Source organism: Grampus griseus (assembly GCF_964374135.1).
Source record: "Grampus griseus genome assembly, chromosome: 12".
NCBI lineage: Eukaryota > Metazoa > Chordata > Mammalia > Artiodactyla > Delphinidae > Grampus > Grampus griseus.
In genome coordinates this window covers 43,291,817-43,310,746 of record NC_139006.1, presented here as the reverse complement: position 1 = coordinate 43,310,746, position 18,930 = coordinate 43,291,817, and the positions used below count along the sequence as shown (strand labels likewise).

General features: G+C 40.6%; 1 protein-coding gene across 9 annotated transcripts; it reads left to right on the top strand.

Moving 5' to 3' along the window:
* Positions 1-2,805: 2,805 nt before the first annotated feature.
* AQP4 (aquaporin 4) lies at positions 2,806-16,376 on the top strand. Of its 9 annotated transcripts, none has more exons than XM_082667453.1 (5): positions 2,806-2,872; positions 6,152-6,566; positions 7,458-7,622; positions 7,904-7,984; positions 11,955-16,376. In XM_082667453.1, exons 1-5 carry the CDS (start codon positions 2,841-2,843, stop codon positions 12,231-12,233), a joined length of 972 nt encoding a protein of 323 aa, XP_082523579.1. In that variant the 5' UTR covers positions 2,806-2,840; the 3' UTR covers positions 12,234-16,376. The 9 variants fall into 9 exon arrangements, with proteins under 9 accessions (XP_082523579.1, XP_082523585.1, XP_082523577.1 ...); XM_082667451.1 differs by lacking the exon at positions 2,806-2,872 and adding an exon at positions 2,877-2,992; XM_082667454.1 differs by lacking the exon at positions 2,806-2,872 and adding an exon at positions 2,904-3,136.
* Positions 16,377-18,930: the final 2,554 nt, after the last annotated feature.

Genomic DNA, 18,930 nt, shown 5'->3' with positions numbered 1-18,930 from the left:
CAAAAAAATAAAACCAAAAAAAACAGGTCAACTTAGAAGCTATCACTTATATTCGCCAGGGCTCCCTGCCTCATACTTTTTCTACCATCACAAGTGCATTATAGCTGATATCTTCCATTATCATATGCTGCATGCATTGTCACAGACAATCCTATTGGAAGTTTCTGTCCCTAGTTTAAAGAAAAGCCAGGGAAGTAGGTGGTTATTGCACAAGACTGAACGTGTCGCCGGAAGACCAATAAGACCATCTCAAATATAAAAAGGATAATAAGGAAGAGCTAATAAGAAAAACTACCTCCAGTAGGTGAAGGGTTAATCCCTGGTCAGTTTTGAACCTCTCTGCCGAGAGTACTAATAAGTTTGAATTTGTGCCAGTTAGGGTGGCCCTTCGCTGGATGGGAACAGCCATCCCTTAGGAACTGGACTGGCAGTGATCAGCCAGCCAGAAGAAAGGGAAAGGGTCTGAGAAACTGTGGTAACCAAGTTCTGCTGGCCCTTTGCAAAATGGTGCCGGGAACTGCCAAGGCCATGGAGTGAATGCTAAGGAGCTGAGCGCAACTTACAAAGCGTGGACCTGAAAAATGTCCCCCCAGTGACCAGCAGCTGTAGGGAGTGCCACTTTTGGTAGGTTCCTGTGGATAGGACCACAGGCCTCATTCTTGAGGACAGACCTAAGCCTTGCAACATTGTTCCTTGGGTTCAAAGACCTCGCAAACACTTCTGACACAATGTCAAAGTTTTCAGAATAAAAAAAATTGTTTTGCACCTTTACAAAAAATCTCATTCTAAAATCTGAATGGTAAATAGCTTTAAGAATCAACATGAAATATTTTGAAATATTTTAAGTGTTCTTTGTGGATTCCCAGAAATTCCTCCCTTCCCCTCTCACCAGAGTTTGTTGTGACTTTCAGGGAGCATATTTTTAAAAGCCTGAAACCCCTGATGGACAGCCATCAGTGTGCAGCCACATTCTTAAGGATGTAAATTCAATCTTTGTTATCTGAGAATGCTTGAAACAGGATTAAAGAGCTCCTCTGCAATTCTCACTCAAAATTGTAATTCCTCTTTCTCACGAGCGCTTTTCAACCATTCCCAATTCTCAAGGACCCGAAGGAGACAAGAAAACAAAAAACTGTAACTATGATGTGAAAACATAACCGTTTTCTTCTTCTCTCTCCTGTATTTCTTTCTTGCCACACCTCATTCTGAATAAAACTCCTACGTGAAATGCGATGGTAGGTGGAGAGGCAGGGCAGGGAGAGGGAGGGTCCCATAGGTAGATGTGAGTTATTATCACAGGTCTAGTTGTTGGATTGAGTGGTGGTTCCCGGATGTTCATTATATACCTTAAAAGTAATCGATTAATGAATGAATTAACCCCTGGTGGGGCAGTGGATGAGACTCCGTGGCGCTCCCAATGCAGGAGGCCCAGGGTCCGATCCCTGGTCAGGGAACTAGATCCCACATGCATACCGCAACTAAGAGTTCGCATGCCACAACTAAGGAGGCTGTGAGCCGCAACTAAGGCTCACACGTGCCACAACGAAGGAGCCCGCCTGCCACAACTAAGACCTGGTGCAACCAAATAAATTTTTTTAAAGTAATTAATCACCTATTATAAAATAAAAGAGGGCCATACATGTATTAGTGATGACAGAGCGTCATACACCAAGGATTAGGATTATTCCAATTCTAGGTACCTGAGGTCCATTTAAAGAAAAAAAAATGAATGAGATGGTGACACAGGCACTAATTCTTAGACCTTCCAGATATCAGACCTTCAGTCGAGGATGCCTTCATGGGCACACACCTATGCACTTAGAAGGGTCCCACACTTTGTTTCATGTCCTGCTGTTGTGAACTTGAAATTCTTATAGTTCCTCAACAAGGAGTCTTGCATTCATTTGGCACTGGCTCCCACAAAAAATGTAGTCAGTCCTGTCTCAAGGTTTCTAGATATTAAATTTACCTAGAGTTCCCAATAATTTTGTGCCCACCCAACCTCTATATATTTAAAATTTGCCACTTCTCACCCAACAATTGTTAACATAACAGTCAGGTGAGACTCTACAGCAGCCTTATTTCCTGTTATCCAAATCAGTGCTGCACAGGCTACAAGAGACCTGCAGTTATCTGCTGTGCTTCAAAAGCTGCTTCTCGCCGCATGGCACAGGGATATGGCTCGGTGCTCTGTGACCTCCTGGAGGGGTGGGATAGGGAGGGTGGGAGGGAGGGAGACGCAAGAGGGAAGAGATATGGGAACATATGTATATGTATAACTGATTCACTTTGTTATAAAGCAGAAACTAACACACCATTGTAAAGCAATTAGACCCCAGTAAAGATGTTAAAAAAAGCTACTTCTCGGAACAAAAACTTCACATAGAACCCACTGGATATTTTCCACTCAAAAACAAATGCACCTGAGCCGAACCCTCAATTCATCTCAACTGCTGGATAAAGCAAATCCATGCTGTAGTAGTTGCCCCATTTCAACTATATATGCAACCAAAAAAAAAAAAGACAAATTGTCAGCAATTCTCCGTGGTGGGAGGAACTCAAATAAAGATTTAGGGAAATCCTCATTTTCAAGGGTCACCAGCTAAAGAAACATTAACGCGAGCCAGCGTTTCGTGTTCCTGAAATGCCCTGTGTCTATAACGATCAGGTAGAAAAAGTCATTTCAAGTTCAAATATAACTTAGCCATTGCCACATGGTGCAGAATCTTTCCACCCCTAAGAATCCACAAGCCCAATCAGACAAGTGGCCGTAATCTGACTCCCAGTGCACTGGGAGCCCAGACGCAGGCAATGAGCGCTGCCCTCTAGCCAAAGGAGGCATGAGTGACAGACCCGCAGGCAGGCAGTGGGGGTAAGTCCTTCTTTGCCTTAAGGGAACAATGCTCTGACGAAAGATGAAACTCAGACTGACTCTTTCATTACAGATACGTGTGCCTTCTCAGGCAGAATCTAGAAGGAAACTCTCGGGCAGGTGGGTGGTTCTTTTAGGGCTGGGTACCGGGCATATTCATAAGAGAGGAGAGGCAGAGAGAGGGCAGAAGAAATGGGATGCTTTGGAGCAAAATCCTCCAGATACTGGAGACCTGTGAAAGCACAAGAAAATGACCCTATGGAGGTAAATCTATCTGTAGTATTTTTCATCAGAAAAATTACTCACCCATGGCCTCAGCTGTCCAGAAGTGGCTCAGGCTGGGCGTTCAGCTAGAAAGTAATGTGTCCGGCTCTGTACAACCCGGTCACATCAACAAATCCCCTTTGTTCTGGGACGAAAGAAGCAAAACAAATGGTGATGATGCATTTCCAGGGAGTGTGAACAGGGAAGAGAACATTGACGATAGCTAATTAAGAGGGGCTGTGAGAGAGCTGGGGTGAGCGCATGTCAAGCCAGAGGTATGTATGTGCTGCCAGGGGACTTTGGGGTTCACAGCTGACTGAGGTTGGTCACTCTGCCCTGGAAAGAGATCAGCGTTTTGCACGTTTTCAAAGAAAGCTAAAGGCTTGCTTAAGGAGTCTACTTGTTTGGGGATTTGGGGAGTTGGGTTTTTATTTCTCTGGCTGATAAAAGCTTGAAGTTGAAAGAGCAACTGAGCTTCTCAGATTAGGTCTCTGGAGAGGGAGGCAAGTGCACAGAGAATGCTCAGGGAAGGTGAGGGAGAGGGTGCAGCAGGAAGGCGTCTTGTACACAGGGCCTGCCTCTCCCAGATCCCTGTGCTGGGAATGGGACCTGCCGCATCCTGCCCACCTGGCTGCCTTAGCTTCCTGCCTTGTCCTCTTCCTTTTTCCCACTAAATCCGGCCACAGAGGACCATCGCCTGACATAGCACCTTGCCCTTTGCCATCTCGGCTACAGCCGTGGGCCACTGGTGAGTTCAGAAGCCAGGCTTTTTCAATTTGTGAGTTTCTCCCCCTTTGGGATACTTGTCATTTCTCCCCCAGGGCACCTTGGCTGCCCTGCTCCAAGTGCTGTTTTTGTCCCTTTTTTTTTTTTAATCTTTATTGGAGTATAATTGCTTTACAATGGTGTGTTAGTTTCTGCTTTATGACAAAGTGAATCAGTTATACATATACATATGTTCCCATAACTCTTCCCTCTTGCATCTCCCTCCCTCCCACCCTCCCTATCTTGTCTCTTTATTTTCTCTTCCTCTAGGGAGTGTGATGTCACTGTCCTCCCAGCTGGGGTTTCTCGTAGTTCCATGATTCACTTAGAGGAGTTCACTGGGGCAAGGGACCGCTGGCGACAGGGCTGGCTGGTCCCCTTCTGGAGCCACCTAGGCTTGGGCAGAAAATGGGTTTTTCTTTCCAACTCTGAAGCAAATCCCCACGTCAGACCAGGGGCTGAGCCGAGATCCTAAAAGGTCAGGGCGGCATTCCTCTGGTCTTTGTTGGTACAGCATGTCTCCACTGCCCAACCAGCCGGACCCGGGCTCCTGGGGACTGTAAGTGACTGGGGGTGGGGTGGGGGTGGGGGTAGTGCGGAGAAGGGCCCGTGCTCCGTAGCCCGTCAGAGGGAAAGCTGCAATAATTCTAATCTGTTAAAATACCTGGCTTTCTTGTCTAACCCTTTTCACAGTCCCCTGGGATGAGAGTCTCCGCTAAATGCTCTCCAGGCTTCTCCCCTCCCGCACTATCACAGACGAAGGATAAGGGCAAATGTCTTGAATAATGGGGTAACTGGGGCCATTGCCTCCCAAGGGGAATCCTAGCCATTTCTTGCCATTAATATCCTCAAACCCCACCCCTTATCAGCTCTAAAGATCCAAAGACATTAAGAGGAAGAAAGGGTCTTCCATCCCAAAGGCTGCCTCGCTGCCCTACCCATCCTCCCCCCTCCCCCCAGCCCACAGGCGCGCAAGCTCTCCCCCGCCCCACGCCCCCTCCCCGCCCCAGGAAGAGGCACCAGCAGAATTTAGAGAAGGCCCTCAGGAAGACACTAGAGAAAAACTGCTCTCCGGAGCCTCCTGCTTTGAGGACCATTGTCTCCCTGGCCCCACTCTCCTTGCCCACCTGCCTGCCGCAGCTCTGCCCAAGTCGCTGTCCCCCGCACTTGGCGGGCAGGGTGCCTGGGCCGCCGCTGGTACACACTGGCCTCCAGGATCCCCTCTGGGAGGTTTTATCTGAGAGGTAAACTTCAAGGGGTGGAGAGTCAGGCCCAAGAGGGGATGGTCCCTCAACCCTGCAAAAGTGCGCAGAGGCCAGGTTGCACTTTCCCGGGTGAGGTGCCTGCGCCTGGTACCCAGCGGGCGGGGCCGCTGCGTCTGTGCACTGGCGCTGCCTGGAGCCCGCCCCGCCCAGGTGGCCGGTCCCCGCCCTCGGACAGGCGCTCCGGCTCCCCTGGGGCCTGCGGTTGAAACGGCTCTGAGCCGCCTCCGGACCTGGGCGGGCTCCCGGACTCCTCCCGCTGGCCGGGGAGAGCATGGCAGCGTCCCCTTCCCAGTCCCGGGTCCCAGCTCCGGCCCTGCAGTCACCACGAGTGGCCCTCCCACCAAACAAGATTCACCTTCTCCAAAGACAACCTTCCAGCCTTCCAGCCCTCCTGGCTTCCTAGCAGGACTCGCCTTCATCCAGAGTCTCCAATGGGGGAGAGGAGGGACAGTCAGCTCTACAAATCCATTTCCAGAATGCCATTTGAACCATAAAGGACAGAACTGGAAAAGACCTCCCTTTTTTATGGCTGTAGGTTCCAAATAGAAATGACATGTAAAAAGTACCTTGAAACGTAAAAACTTGCTCTGAGGGAATTGACTACAAGGTAAATATACTTTATTCTTAATTCTTTAAGGAACTTGATTTAGACATTTTCTTTTCTAGGGACAATTCAGATAATTTTCCAGTGAAACTGGATGATCTTTGGATATTAACTCAAAGGAGATTAGAATAACAATCTCAATACAATAACATAACAATAGTTACTGTTAGAATAACCATAACAGTAATTACTTAATTATCTCCTTAAGAGATAATTAAGTAATTAAGGAGATTTTTCCAGAAGCATTCTTTCTCTGTATGCAAATAACTTTTGGCTGGGTGGCCTCCCTACTGCGGGCAAGACTGCTGGCCTGGACATCCTCACCTAAAGGCATAAACCTTGGACTGGTAGCTTCTGATGCCGATTTGTTTTTCCTTTCAGTAAGTGTGGACCTTTGTGTAGAAGAGAGAGTATCATGGTGGCCTTCAAAGGGGTCTGGACTCAAGCTTTCTGGAAGGCAGTCACAGCGGAATTTCTGGCTATGCTTATTTTTGTCCTGCTCAGCCTGGGATCCACCATCAACTGGGGTGGAGCAGAAAAGCCCTTACCGGTCGACATGGTTCTCATCTCCCTCTGCTTTGGACTCAGCATCGCAACTATGGTCCAGTGCTTTGGCCACATCAGCGGTGGCCACATCAACCCCGCCGTGACGGTGGCCATGGTGTGCACGAGGAAGATTAGCATTGCCAAGTCTGTCTTCTACATCGCAGCCCAGTGCCTGGGTGCTATCATCGGAGCCGGGATTCTCTATCTGGTCACGCCTCCCAGTGTGGTGGGAGGCCTGGGAGTCACAACGGTACCATCTTTAGCTCTTGTTTTCACACTCGGACTCTAGGCTTCTTATAGACTACTAAGTGACAACTGGTGGCTTAAGAGACCTTCCTAAAACTGCTAATTTATTCCCAGGGAACGTCTGATGACTCTTGATAGGGGTGAAAACTGATTCCAGCCACGCTGACTACATCATATGAAATCATTATGTGCTATTGAGTAACTTGAATAGCACTAAGTCTGGGTAGCACAAAAATTGTGTTGGTTTTTTTCCTCTCTCTCTCTCTCCCAGTGACTATATTGACTATATATTTAACTTAAGGCATTTTTGTTACAATTGTTTGTTGGTTCATTAGCAAAAGGAACAATTTTGTTTCTTGTCATGTGCCTGAGGTTTAAAGTGATCTGCATCGAGGGTCACACTTAAAAAAATAAACAGGCGTTTGATCCTAGTTTTGTTCTTTGATTAGGAATATCCTTTGTTAGGTCAGCACCAGGGTTGATGAAAAAACCACACACGGTTTAAATTTTAATTGAAATATATATTAATTAATTTAAACCTAATTAATGGATTTAATCATTGCCTTATAAAATTATAAGACTCTTAAGAAACTCTTTTATAAGTTAAGTGCAGCAGTGGCATATTTCGCTTCCTTTGTAGAAAAGGACATTCAGCACAAACTCCCCCTTGGTCATTGTAAGAGTAATTAATTATCTGTGATGACCCCAGATGAATAGAAATTTATTTCTTCTTTTTTGAGGGGGCAGAGGTGCAAGTGTCTCAACTAGGGGTGGGATAGAAGACTCAAACTAATCATCAGTTTTTGCAGGGATAAAATGTGCCTTTCACAATGATATGTTATCATAGAAAATGTTCCCTTGCCTTAATTCAGATGGAGCGTTTTTCTCTCTCCAGGTTCATGGAAATCTTAGCGCTGGTCATGGTCTCCTGGTGGAGTTAATAATCACATTTCAGTTGGTGTTTACTATTTTTGCCAGCTGTGATTCCAAACGGACTGATGTCACTGGTTCCATAGCTTTAGCAATTGGATTCTCTGTTGCAATTGGACATTTATTTGCAGTAAGTTTCCAAGCCCATTTAAGTAATTGATCCATGTTGTTTATCCTCACCCTAGAGCTGGATGAAGATGTTATGTTTCACAGCTGTAGTTCTTTAGTATCCAGTTACGTCTGTCCATTTTAGGTGATTTTTTTGCTAACTTTGTTATGAGAACATTGATATGGCTGCTAACATCTGGACATCTCTAACTGACTTGGCAAATGGTAGCACATTGCAATGAAGTCTACCTGTTAATAGCCCTGTTTCAGCAATGTCTGAAGTTGTATTCTTTTTCCCTATAGATCAATTACACTGGTGCCAGCATGAACCCCGCCCGATCCTTTGGACCTGCAGTTATCATGGGAAATTGGGAAAACCACTGGGTAACCACCATGTTCATTGTGCCTGTTTTCCTACAGTTGAGGACAATTACCCAGAGAGCTCTTTTTTTCCCATTATTTTGCTCACTAGTTTCTCTTCCTCCCAACTCTGAACCCCTAATTTATTACATCTTTCATAAAGACTAGGGAGAGACTAGGACAGATCTGCTACAAAACATCTCATATCAGTTCTGGACCTTCAGTGACAGTCTTTTTTTTTTTTTTTTTTTAAAGCACTGCTCTGGGCACTGTATCTGACAGACTTCAGCAGAATATATTGAACATGGAGGTTGCCTATATGGAACAAGTTAAAGTCAGGGTGGTGAAATGAATATGGTGTTTAAATAATTGAAAGTAAATCCTTCCCAGCAATAACGAAAAATATGCTTGCAAAAAAAGAAAATAAGAAGAAGAAGAGGAGAAAGAGAAATGCTTAAAAGCATAGCCCATTGCAAAAATATTTACCTTTTTTGTTTACAAAAGCATGAACCCAGTTAATAGTACGGGAGTGGGAAGCATTTTGAACTGCCGATGGTGAGAAATAATTAGTGCAAATATTTATGCTATTATCACCATAACCATAACTGGAAAAAGAAAGGACTTTCAGAAAAGACACCCTTCTCAGCCCCATGCCTACCCTACTTATTAACGTGGGGACAGTGCTTCCAGAGAGCAGTGGTATCCATTGTTAAATACCACAGTCAATTTCTTTTCAATTGTCTCTTACCAAAAAGAAATTTCAATCCGTTAAATGAATAATGTGGCAGTTTTGAAGACCTCTTACCCACTAATTTACAATAACCAATAAAAATAGGTGTATGTCAGCCAGCTTCAAATGGAGCTAACTTTTATTTTCATGTATATATGCCGTGAATGCTCTTTTACATCTTTTATTTTTAAGTCATGAATGTAAGAATATGTCACTTACGTTTTTAATGTTCTTATTGTACTGTAGTGGATTTACAATGTTGTGTTAGTTTCAGGTGTACAGCAAAGTGATTCAGTTATACATACTCAGATTCTTTTCCATTGTAGGTGTCGCTTATGTTTTAATCTCACGCATACGGTGGTTATTGACACAGTCACACGCACTCAGCCTTGATGTACGTTGCAAATGAGAAGAAATTGCCCCACTGCTATATGCATTCACTTCTAAGAAAAGTGTACCTATCTATCCCATTAAAGTAATCTATCCCATTAAATAACAGCATGAGTGTCAGTGATCAAAAGCAAGGTTTTGGACCCAGACATGGAAAACTTAGTCAACAATACCACCCATGAGATTGGTTACTTTGCCACTGATATTTCCATGTATGTCTCTAAAGATTTGCCACATTAATGGGAATACAAATTTGTAACGGGCAGTATATAGATCTTATGATAAAAGTACAACTTTTAGGTCATCTTATTCAAACAATTTTTGTAAATAAAATTTAGAAAAATGACAACTTTTAATCCATGAGGACTTTAATATGTGAATGAAAATATATGTTTTTATTAATTACTTGAGTTGTGGTACACTAGTTAAAATTTAAGTAGCAAGAAAATCCTTAGCTGTTGATTGAATCCAAGGTTTCCCGTTGTTGCTATTTTATAACAAACTTAATCCTACAGAAAATGAATGTCCATTTTGTAGCAAAGCTTGTGTGAAATTAACAACTAATTTTAAGTATGTCTGTAGATAGATAGATAGACAATAAATAACAAGATATTAATGATGAATTTTGTGTGTAGTGTAATAACATTTTTTAGTCTTCTTTTCTGGATTTTCTATATTTTTAGCAGTAGAACTTCTTTACCTTTATGAAGTTTAAAAGTTACTTTAAAGGGCATTATGAGTTTGGGAATAGCAACTTGAAACTGAGATTTGTTTATTTTTGAGAGCATGTGGCTAGACATCTTCTTCGTAGGTGTTTTGGGGGAAGTGTCATAATGATTTAGCAGTCCCTTTTCTCCCTTGCGGGATTTGTAGCTTGTGGAATAGAACATACCAAATGAGATCTTACCAAAGGAACAAAGCGCAAAGACATTTAGAGGAGGGTTCTCATTTCTCCTTTGAAAGGGCATAGAGAAGGTAAACTCTGACATGGTTTCTTTCATGTTCAAGATAAGGAACTTGAACATAAGGTTCTTGCAGCCACTTTGTCAACAATTTCCCTGTACAGTATATGTGTTCAATTTCAGCTTAAAGTTTGAATTTCTTCTTTAGATTTTGCAATGAGGATGCTAAGTGAGCTTCATTTCCAGAGAGTGTTTTAAGCCAGAAGGATTCATCAGATTTTTTTCAAATGGGAGAAGTGTAGTATCGTAGAAAACAGTATAATGGTTCAAAAGAGAGGTCTGAAACCAGACAGACCTGAAATCCCAGCTCAATCACTTGCTAAGCGTGAAGTCTTAAGCAAGCTTCTCACCCTCTCTGCGTGTCCATTTTCTTACCCATAAAATGGGATAATAATAATATCTATCTCAAAGGTCATCATTAGAATTAAATGAGTTAATACAAGAAAAGCACTGAGTGTAGCCAGCTGAGAAAGAGTGCTCAATAAACAGGGTTTCTGTTGCTCAAGTCTATCTGTTGAATGAATGTCTAATATTCTACAGCCTACGTGTGCTCTAAAGCAAGTGTTGAAGTTTATCCAAACTCAAAACTTGTTTTATTCTAGACACATAACTAATATGATAGAAACTTCCAGTTATTGAAATAAATTCCTATGGAATGGCTAATCCTCAACTAACCATTATCCATAAATGCAGTACAGATTTTTCCACCAAGTCATCAGTGTAAGAACCATGAGGATGAAAGCACTCTGCAAGAAGATTAATGGGCAAACCATGAGGTTTTCTCTTAAATCAAATCACCAAACTTGAGAGAGAAAATCATGTAACATGAGGAAAGTGACTTATAGCCAGCCTAGTCCCATACATCTTTAAATTGTCTAGGAAACAGTGGAATGGAGCAAGTTACAATGAAATTGGAACTATGAAGTACTTTACAAGTATTATTTCAATTTAATCCTGACAACCCATGAGGTATGTATTATTATTATCCCTGTTTTGCAGATGAGGAAATTAAGGTTTAGGAAGTTATGCAACAGATTCAAGCAGTAACAAGATTGCTAAGTGGTCGAGCTCATATTCCATTTATCATGCTGTACTGAATAATTAAAGCCCCAAGTGATACAATCTGTACTATGGTTGTGATTATGCAAAAGACCAGTGTAAGATGGCAATATTAAGAAAAAAAGTACTCTCCAGAAAATTTTTCCTCTATTTCAGCTGAAGAAGTAGTACCCCCAAAGAAGACCTATCTTTACTGTAAGGATTATCAGAAAATGGAAAGAACATAATTAATGAAAGCAGGAAAAGAGAAGAGGAAACAGTCTTTTCTTATTTTCTGTTCAAATGTTATTTAGCAATATATGGATCTCTGATGTAGATTTAATGTATTCTCTTATTTTCTTTCCAATTCTCTCTCTCCTTTTTTTTAATGCATGACTCATTTGATCTCTCTCTTTTTTAAAAAATAGCCACTTATGTCTTTTTTTTTTTTTTTTTTTTTTTGGCTGTGTTGTGTCTTCATTGCTGTGCACGGGCTTTTCTCTTGTTGCGGCGAACGGGGCTACTCTTCGTTGCAGTGCGGTGGCTTCTCTTGTTGCCGAGCATGGGCTCGAGGCACGTGGGCTTCAGTCGTTGTGGCTCGTGGGCTGAGTAGTTGTGGCTTGTGGGCTCTAGAGCTCAGGCTTAGTAGTTGTGGCACACGGGTTTAGTTGCTCCGTGGCATGTGGGATCTTCCCGGACCAGGGCTTGAACCCATGTCCCCTGCATTGGCAGGCGGATTCTTAACCACTGTGCCACCAGGGAAGCCCCACATTTGCTCTCTTAATTTAAACCAGCTAAGTTCTATATCCGTGCCTTGTTCGAAGGAATAGTTTTACTCTACTTACACTCTATAACTCTTCCATCTTTCCCCCAGATATATTGGGCAGGACCAATAATAGGAGCTGTCCTTGCTGGTGGCCTTTATGAGTATGTCTTCTGTCCAGATGTTGAACTCAAACGTCGTTTTAAAGAAGCCTTCAACAAAGCTGCCCAGCAAACAAAAGGGAGCTACATGGAGGTGGAGGACAACAGGAGCCAGGTAGAGACCGACGACTTGATTCTAAAACCTGGAGTGGTGCATGTGATCGACATTGACCGGGGTGAGGAAAAGAAGGGGAAAGACCCATCCGGAGAGGTGCTATCTTCAGTATGACTAGAAGATAGCACTGAAAGCAGACAAGAGCCCTTAGAACTGTCCTCAGATTTTCTTCCGCCCATTAAGGAAACAGATTTGTTATAAATTAGACATGTGCAGTTTGTTGTTTCATGTCATATTACTCAGTCTAGACAGTAAATATTTCATTATTTACCAAGGAGGAATGAAAGAAACCTATCATGAATTTCAAATCTAAAAAAAAAAAAATCTTTTTGAAGTATCCCCAAAGCCAATGTGTATCTAGTTTATCTATTTGCTATTCATTAATAATCAATTTAAAATGTGTATCAAGATTTTGTTAAGGCTTGCCTGACAACTTACAGGCATACCTATCCGCTTACTCCTCCTCTCCCACGAAACCAGTATTGTCAATCCTCATTTGAATATTTATTCTGTTAAATCAAGTTAATCAATGGCAAAATACAGAGTATGTCATAGAGTCATGCACATTCAAGAGAGCAAATACAACAAGCTCTTTTATAACCAGCTCCCCTAGGTTCAACTACCTCGGCAAAAGAATATTAACAAGAGTCATTGCTAGTGAATTGTTTTCATTTATATTTCAAATATCCAACTTTCAACCCAAACTCCAATTCATAATATTCCTTCCTCCTCCTCACTGCCCAAGGTAATATGGAACTAAAGCCCAGAAATTCAAAGCATGTTCAGAAATCCTATATGTGTTCCACCTAATAAAACCTCCACATCATAAGGCACCTATTGAGATTCAGGACAAACAGACTTGTAAGATCTTATGGGGGTGGGTGGAAATTTACCATCATACAAAAATCATAAGGAAAAAGAAAATCTGCACGCTGGTTTCAAATAGTTGATCTGTTTTCAGTGCACATCCTCAAATACACCACATGAGGTTAACAATCTAAGCTTTTAACTACTTAACCATTTTGCTTATTTTTTTAATTTATTGGCAAAACTGGGGTTTTTGATTGTTTGTAATTTTGGTTAACTATATATTTAAACATTAGCTGAGACATATTTTTGATAGTAAGAACATAACTAGTTGAGTCCTGACTTTTTGTTAATTATTAAGCTCTGCTCGTTCTAGAAGGTGTAAACTAGTCCTGCCAGTCCCAATCACTGATACTCTCCCACTTTTCATGACATTTGTTGATAATCTTCATTGTGCGCATCAATATTTTAATGAATTAAAATGCATGAGAGACAAGGAACAACATGACCACAAAATAAAAGGACGGGGGCATCAAAACGCTCTGTATTCAAAGCTGACTAGATGACCAATCTTTCCTTTGTAGAGATACTATAGGTTTTTTTAAGCATTTTCATTACTGACTCATTTATTTTTCAAAATAACTTGTTCTTTCCCATACTGCTTTGCCTTATGTCAGTAAAATGGTCTCTGGAAACCCCAGTTTCTATTATCTTAACTGTCTAGTCTAGCCTTTATCTTAAAGAGCTGAAAAAGTCCATTTCACTGAACAAAAGCTAATAGTAAAGCAAAAATCTATCACTGCAAAGAGTGGCTTGTAAGTAGCTGTTAATCAAGGCTGTCTTCTCCTACTCACAGTTCCAACTGTGTGCCACTTTTTGGTGTTAATGGCAGCTGTGTGTGTGTGGCAGTGAGATAAAGGACCACTATTAAATCTGATTCTCTTCGGTGCTAAGAAAGTAATGAACGAGGTTCCCAGAGAGACACCACACCAGTGGAGTCCCTGGGAGTCCCCCTGACATCTTTTTGGCAGGTGCCTAAATCCCAGGCCTCTTTGGTGGCTGGCCACACCCTCCACCACTGAGGCACATTGCTTCCTGTTTGGGGCACCATCTATAGGAACTAGGGTGTATTTCCAACGACGGATCTTTTCAAATGTTTGCACAATATACCCTTAAAGGCTTAAAACTGGGGGTGGTTCAGCTCAAAAGATAATGCTATCAACCATCAGCAAACATGTCAGTTCAAAAATAAGTTAGCAAGGAAAAAAATGAAACATTTTCCAAATACACTTACAATTTACTAGTTTATGATCATTTTTATTCAGCCATATGGTTTACTTCTAATACCCTCACTTTTATACTCACTTCAGTTAGAGCATTCAATAAGTTAGTGCTGGGAAAAAAAAAAAAAACCCTCATGAATGATGTTTTTGCCATTTGTTTTCCAGCAACGAGCAGAGTGCCTGACACATAGTAGGTATTCAAAGCAAGTGTGTTAGTTAAGAAAAAAAAAATATATATATATATATATATATACATTTCATTTGTGATTTAAGGATATAAAAAATTTTCTTTTAATCTGTATTTTGCTCCATATTTAATAAGAGCATGAGTTCAAGGACTACTAAGGAAGGCCATAGAAATATAAAAACCATAAAGTATATTTTTGCATCCTACTATTTTAGGGGCATGCAGACAATGAAAGCTTTTGCACTTTGCTTTCCCTGCATATATTTCACTCAAGGCTCTACCAGTAAAAAGTAACGAAATTGTACCTTTCTAATGGCATCTATGCAGCAGGGGTCTTTTGCCTTGTGGATGGCGTCAAATTATCCAAGTGTGTTAGGAGACTGGGGCTTTTTCCTTTAATCCCTTCTTATTAATGAAGTGCATCGCACTGCTCCCAGGAGAGTACTGCTGACAGATATACAGAAAAGAGATCAGAGAGAAAAAACTGGAAGGACATAAATGAATTATACCCAGCCAGGAAACAATGCCAGCCGTCTCTTCCCTAAGGAAAAGTACAACAAGCATCCCCCAAATTGTAAGGTGGTCCCTACACTGCAAATGTGTATAGTTTGTCAAAAGAGTACAAAGGGTAAACGTCATTTTTAAGTTTGCAGGGCTTCCTTTAAAATTGGGAGCCCAGAATTTGAATGTATGTTTTCATGATAGAAAAGGACATTTTCTTCAAAGAGTCCTAAACTTTTACACTGGAAGGAAGTATTTTCTGGTATCTAAATAGTTGCTTAAATGTAAGATTCTTACACTTTGTCTCTGCCACTTGATGTTTTCATAAATTCTTATACTTTCTATCGTCTGACCCTTTTCCTAATGCATTTGGTAGGTGCTGGCTTAAACTGTGGCTTAGTCTTGAAGGTTTTACAAGATGAGAAATATGTCGCTAACATGTATGATGGAATTAAGCTATCTAATTATTAGAGGTCTGATTCCAAACAGCACAGAATATTCTTCTTAGGTCGTGAAACCAAGCAACTCACTTACCGGTTTAAACTCCATAATGAACCAGAAAATTCCAAAATAGAATAGCAAAGTCAAATGCTAGAATCAATCCCAGTGATCTGTTGTAGCCTGTTGACACTGTTCCCACATGTTGTGAACATTTGAAAAAGAAATTGCCTTTGTGACAGCTGAGGATGACAGTGCAAGCCCAGCAGACAAACTTATCAGACAAAAGAAAGCCAATGTAAATTCTCATCATAAGCATTACAGAATATGCAAACAGAATATTTTATACCTGAAAGTAATATTGTCTTTCCTAATATGTTTATGGCATCAAAATTATTAGAAAGATGTATTTACTATCTGGAAAGTGTAACATAACAAAACTCACTCTCTTTACCCCAAATCATGTACATTGCATTGGTGTTGTAATACTTTACAGATCACCCCAAAATAGCAGTAACTTTTGAAACCCTCTCTAAAGTACATGGAAGACATTTAATTCAGGGCTTAAAAACTGTGGCCACTCACTTTGGCAAATGACAATAACCTATGAAAATAGATATCAAATAAATGTTATACAACCTGTACAGTAAACATTAAACTTAAGAACAATTATAGTGTTACCTATGCATGTTAAAATCCAAGAGCTAAAAAATACACTGAATTTATATAACCCATCAGAATGTATTTCTAGATTCTCTTCAGGATTAATTAAATAAACATGCAATTATGAAACTATATAAACAATTATTTATCACTTTTATGACCCAAATCACAATAAAATTGTAATTCATGATAAACTAGTGAGAATAAACTGAACATATGGTCATATTCACAATTCTTTATTAACTGAAATGTTATTCCAACGTTAGAGCTAATGTTAAGGAGATTGAAACTGTAATGTTTAATATTTGGGATAATCTATTAAAGTCTTAGCATTGTGGTTGATTTCCATGAATTATGTTGTATCTCATATTACTAAGCTTGTGCAAATAAACTGTTTAATGTTTTAAAATGTGTTTGATGATTTTGAAAATTCATCCAGAGCTTTTGCACGTCCCATCCTAGAAGCATCATTTAGAAGGACCAGAGGTTTAGATATTCGAGTACAATCAACACCAAAGGAAATGGTGGTGGAATCCATATACTAAAACAAGTTTTGAGAGCCTGCAGAGTACACAGTGTGGTAGATCGTCATATCGACAGTGAAAATTGTGTATTCGTGGGCTTAATTCTAAATGTTCACATCTATGCAAAATAGACCATTGAATATCGACTGTCATTGTAGAGTCAAAAAGTGAAGACTGAAACAACTGTGACTCAAATGAGGCTGGTGTTACTAAATAGTTGATCCATCCTTAGGGCCTTTGGCAAATTCTGCCTACCCAGATGGATAATGTAGGTTCAATGAGCACTGGTTTACTCCCTTGGGCTCTCGGTTTGAACCTCTCAATTTTGAGAGGTTACAGCCCCACAGGGAAGGATTGAGGACAATCGTTTATGTAACATGCAACCCATTGGAAGAGTGGAGAACGCTGCCTTAGGAGCCAGGTGGATGTGTACGTCTCTTATCACCTTTGTCACATTGTAGTGAAATCATTTGTGTAGGTTTCTGTCTCCCCCTAGTAGGTTTAAAACTTCTTAAGGGCTAAGACTGTGTCTTATTTATTCTGTATCCTCCACCCTCGGCACTGAGAACTAGGCTTGACATTTCTCTCAATAAATGCTTGTTGCATAAATGAATAAACAACTTATGGAATATCTCACAATCATTAGGAAATACACAAAGCAATATACCTTAATCAAGTTGGTTTTTACTGTATAGGTGTGTGCAAAATATTTGAATGCGTGTAGTTCCAGTTAGGAGCCCAAAATTAGCTCAAGCACTAAAGAAAATAAAAGGGAAAATGCGCAGAAAGAATGAAACACGAATTGGCTTTCTAAAATTTATACCTAACGTGTAAGCAACAAGACACGTTTTCATTGCTATATTTATACGATGGCCAGATGTTAGATGAAATTTAGCTCAATAACTATTTCAGCAAGATAAGTATTTTAACAAGCATGGGAAGCTAGTGAATAAATGTCAGCCTGATTTTATAGTTATCCTGCTGGAAAATGTCCAAAACAATATGTCACCTGAATTAAATCTTACTACTTTCTAGTTTTTTTCTAGCTCTTCCTTGGGTTTAAGGAAGACATAAAATACCCTAAAACGGCCAGGTTGAGTTCTGCTACCTCCACATATTCAGAAGTCTCTGAGAAACCATGACCATGATGTTCGCAACCTTTGTGCATAGCACAATGACAGCACGTAGCTAGTGCTCAATAAATGCAAGATGGTTGGGTGGATGGATGATGGATGCATGGATGGATGGAAGAAACTCTCCAGTCTGGAAGAAATAAATTAATCTGTGAACAGATGGAGATCATAGCCTGTATTCCTTCTTCCCTTATAAAAGTATTGGCCAAGGATCAGAATGCTAGAGGAGGAATGTGTAGATTAGAATAATTACCAATTATGAGTATATATGGGGTTTTAGAATTTATAAATATTAGTCTTAATCAGTTAATTTTCAAAGTTCATTGTGGGTCATGCATTGCTATCATTCTCATTTCCAAAGATGAGGAAAGCAAGTGTCAAAGAGATTAAGTAAATTACCCAGAATTATACCTAGTGCTAAAGCAAAAACTGGAAACCACATCCCAATTAATCCCAATCCCTTATGTTATTTCCCTAAATCACACAAAGTTCTCCCATTCATCCATCAGCCTAATTTCCCATCAGCCATGTTTCCTTAAGTGGCAAGAAATGTATTCTATCCATACTAAGGGAAATCTTTATATACAACACCAACAAAGGGCAATAAATTAAGTACTACAGATCAGGAGTAGGTATTGCAAAACTTAGAAAAGATCCCAAGTAAGAGAATAGGGTTGAATGCTACAATGGGTTTACTTTAGGATACTTTGGATAATTTAGGAAATTTTTAATGGACTTTTCTTTAGGAAAACATTATAAAGACCACTATTGGAGATAATTTTCATTTGGTCTATAAGAGAGAGTTGAAGATTAATTGCAAAGGTACTGATAAGGTTTTCCACATTTCAGTAATAATAATAACTTTAGCCCTCAATTATTCAACATGCACTGTGCACCAGACATATACTTTACACAGTATAAAGAAACCTTATGAAGTAGATACTGCTATTTATTCCCATTTTACAGGTGAGAAAACTGAGGCCTAAGACGAGTAAGTAAATAGTTCAGAGTCAGCTACTAAGTGGGAGAAGTGAGATTTGAACCCAGGCAGTCTGTCCACAGACTCTACTCTTAGCCACTGTCCTGTGTTGTCTCTTACCTGGGGTGCTTTAGTTCCCCAGTCATTCCAATGTTCATATCTGCTTTTTCCAAGCCTTTGATTCTTTCATACCTGATACAGATTGCAGCGTGTTTGAACCTCTCTGTTGTTCACGACTTGACCTCTGGTTATCATTTTGACCACCTCCAAAGGAAGATTTAAACTCTCAAGTGCAA

Excerpts from the sequence above, each read along its gene's own strand:
- AQP4 (XM_082667451.1), top strand. The coding sequence starts at position 2,916 with ATGAAACTCAGACTGACTCTTTCATTACAGATACGTGTGCCTTCTCAG. Across the intron at positions 6,567-7,457 it reads GAGGCCTGGGAGTCACAACG|GTTCATGGAAATCTTAGCGC; the intron begins GTACCATCTTTA and ends TTCTCTCTCCAG. Across the intron at positions 7,985-11,954 it reads GAAATTGGGAAAACCACTGG|ATATATTGGGCAGGACCAAT; the intron begins GTAACCACCATG and ends TCTTTCCCCCAG.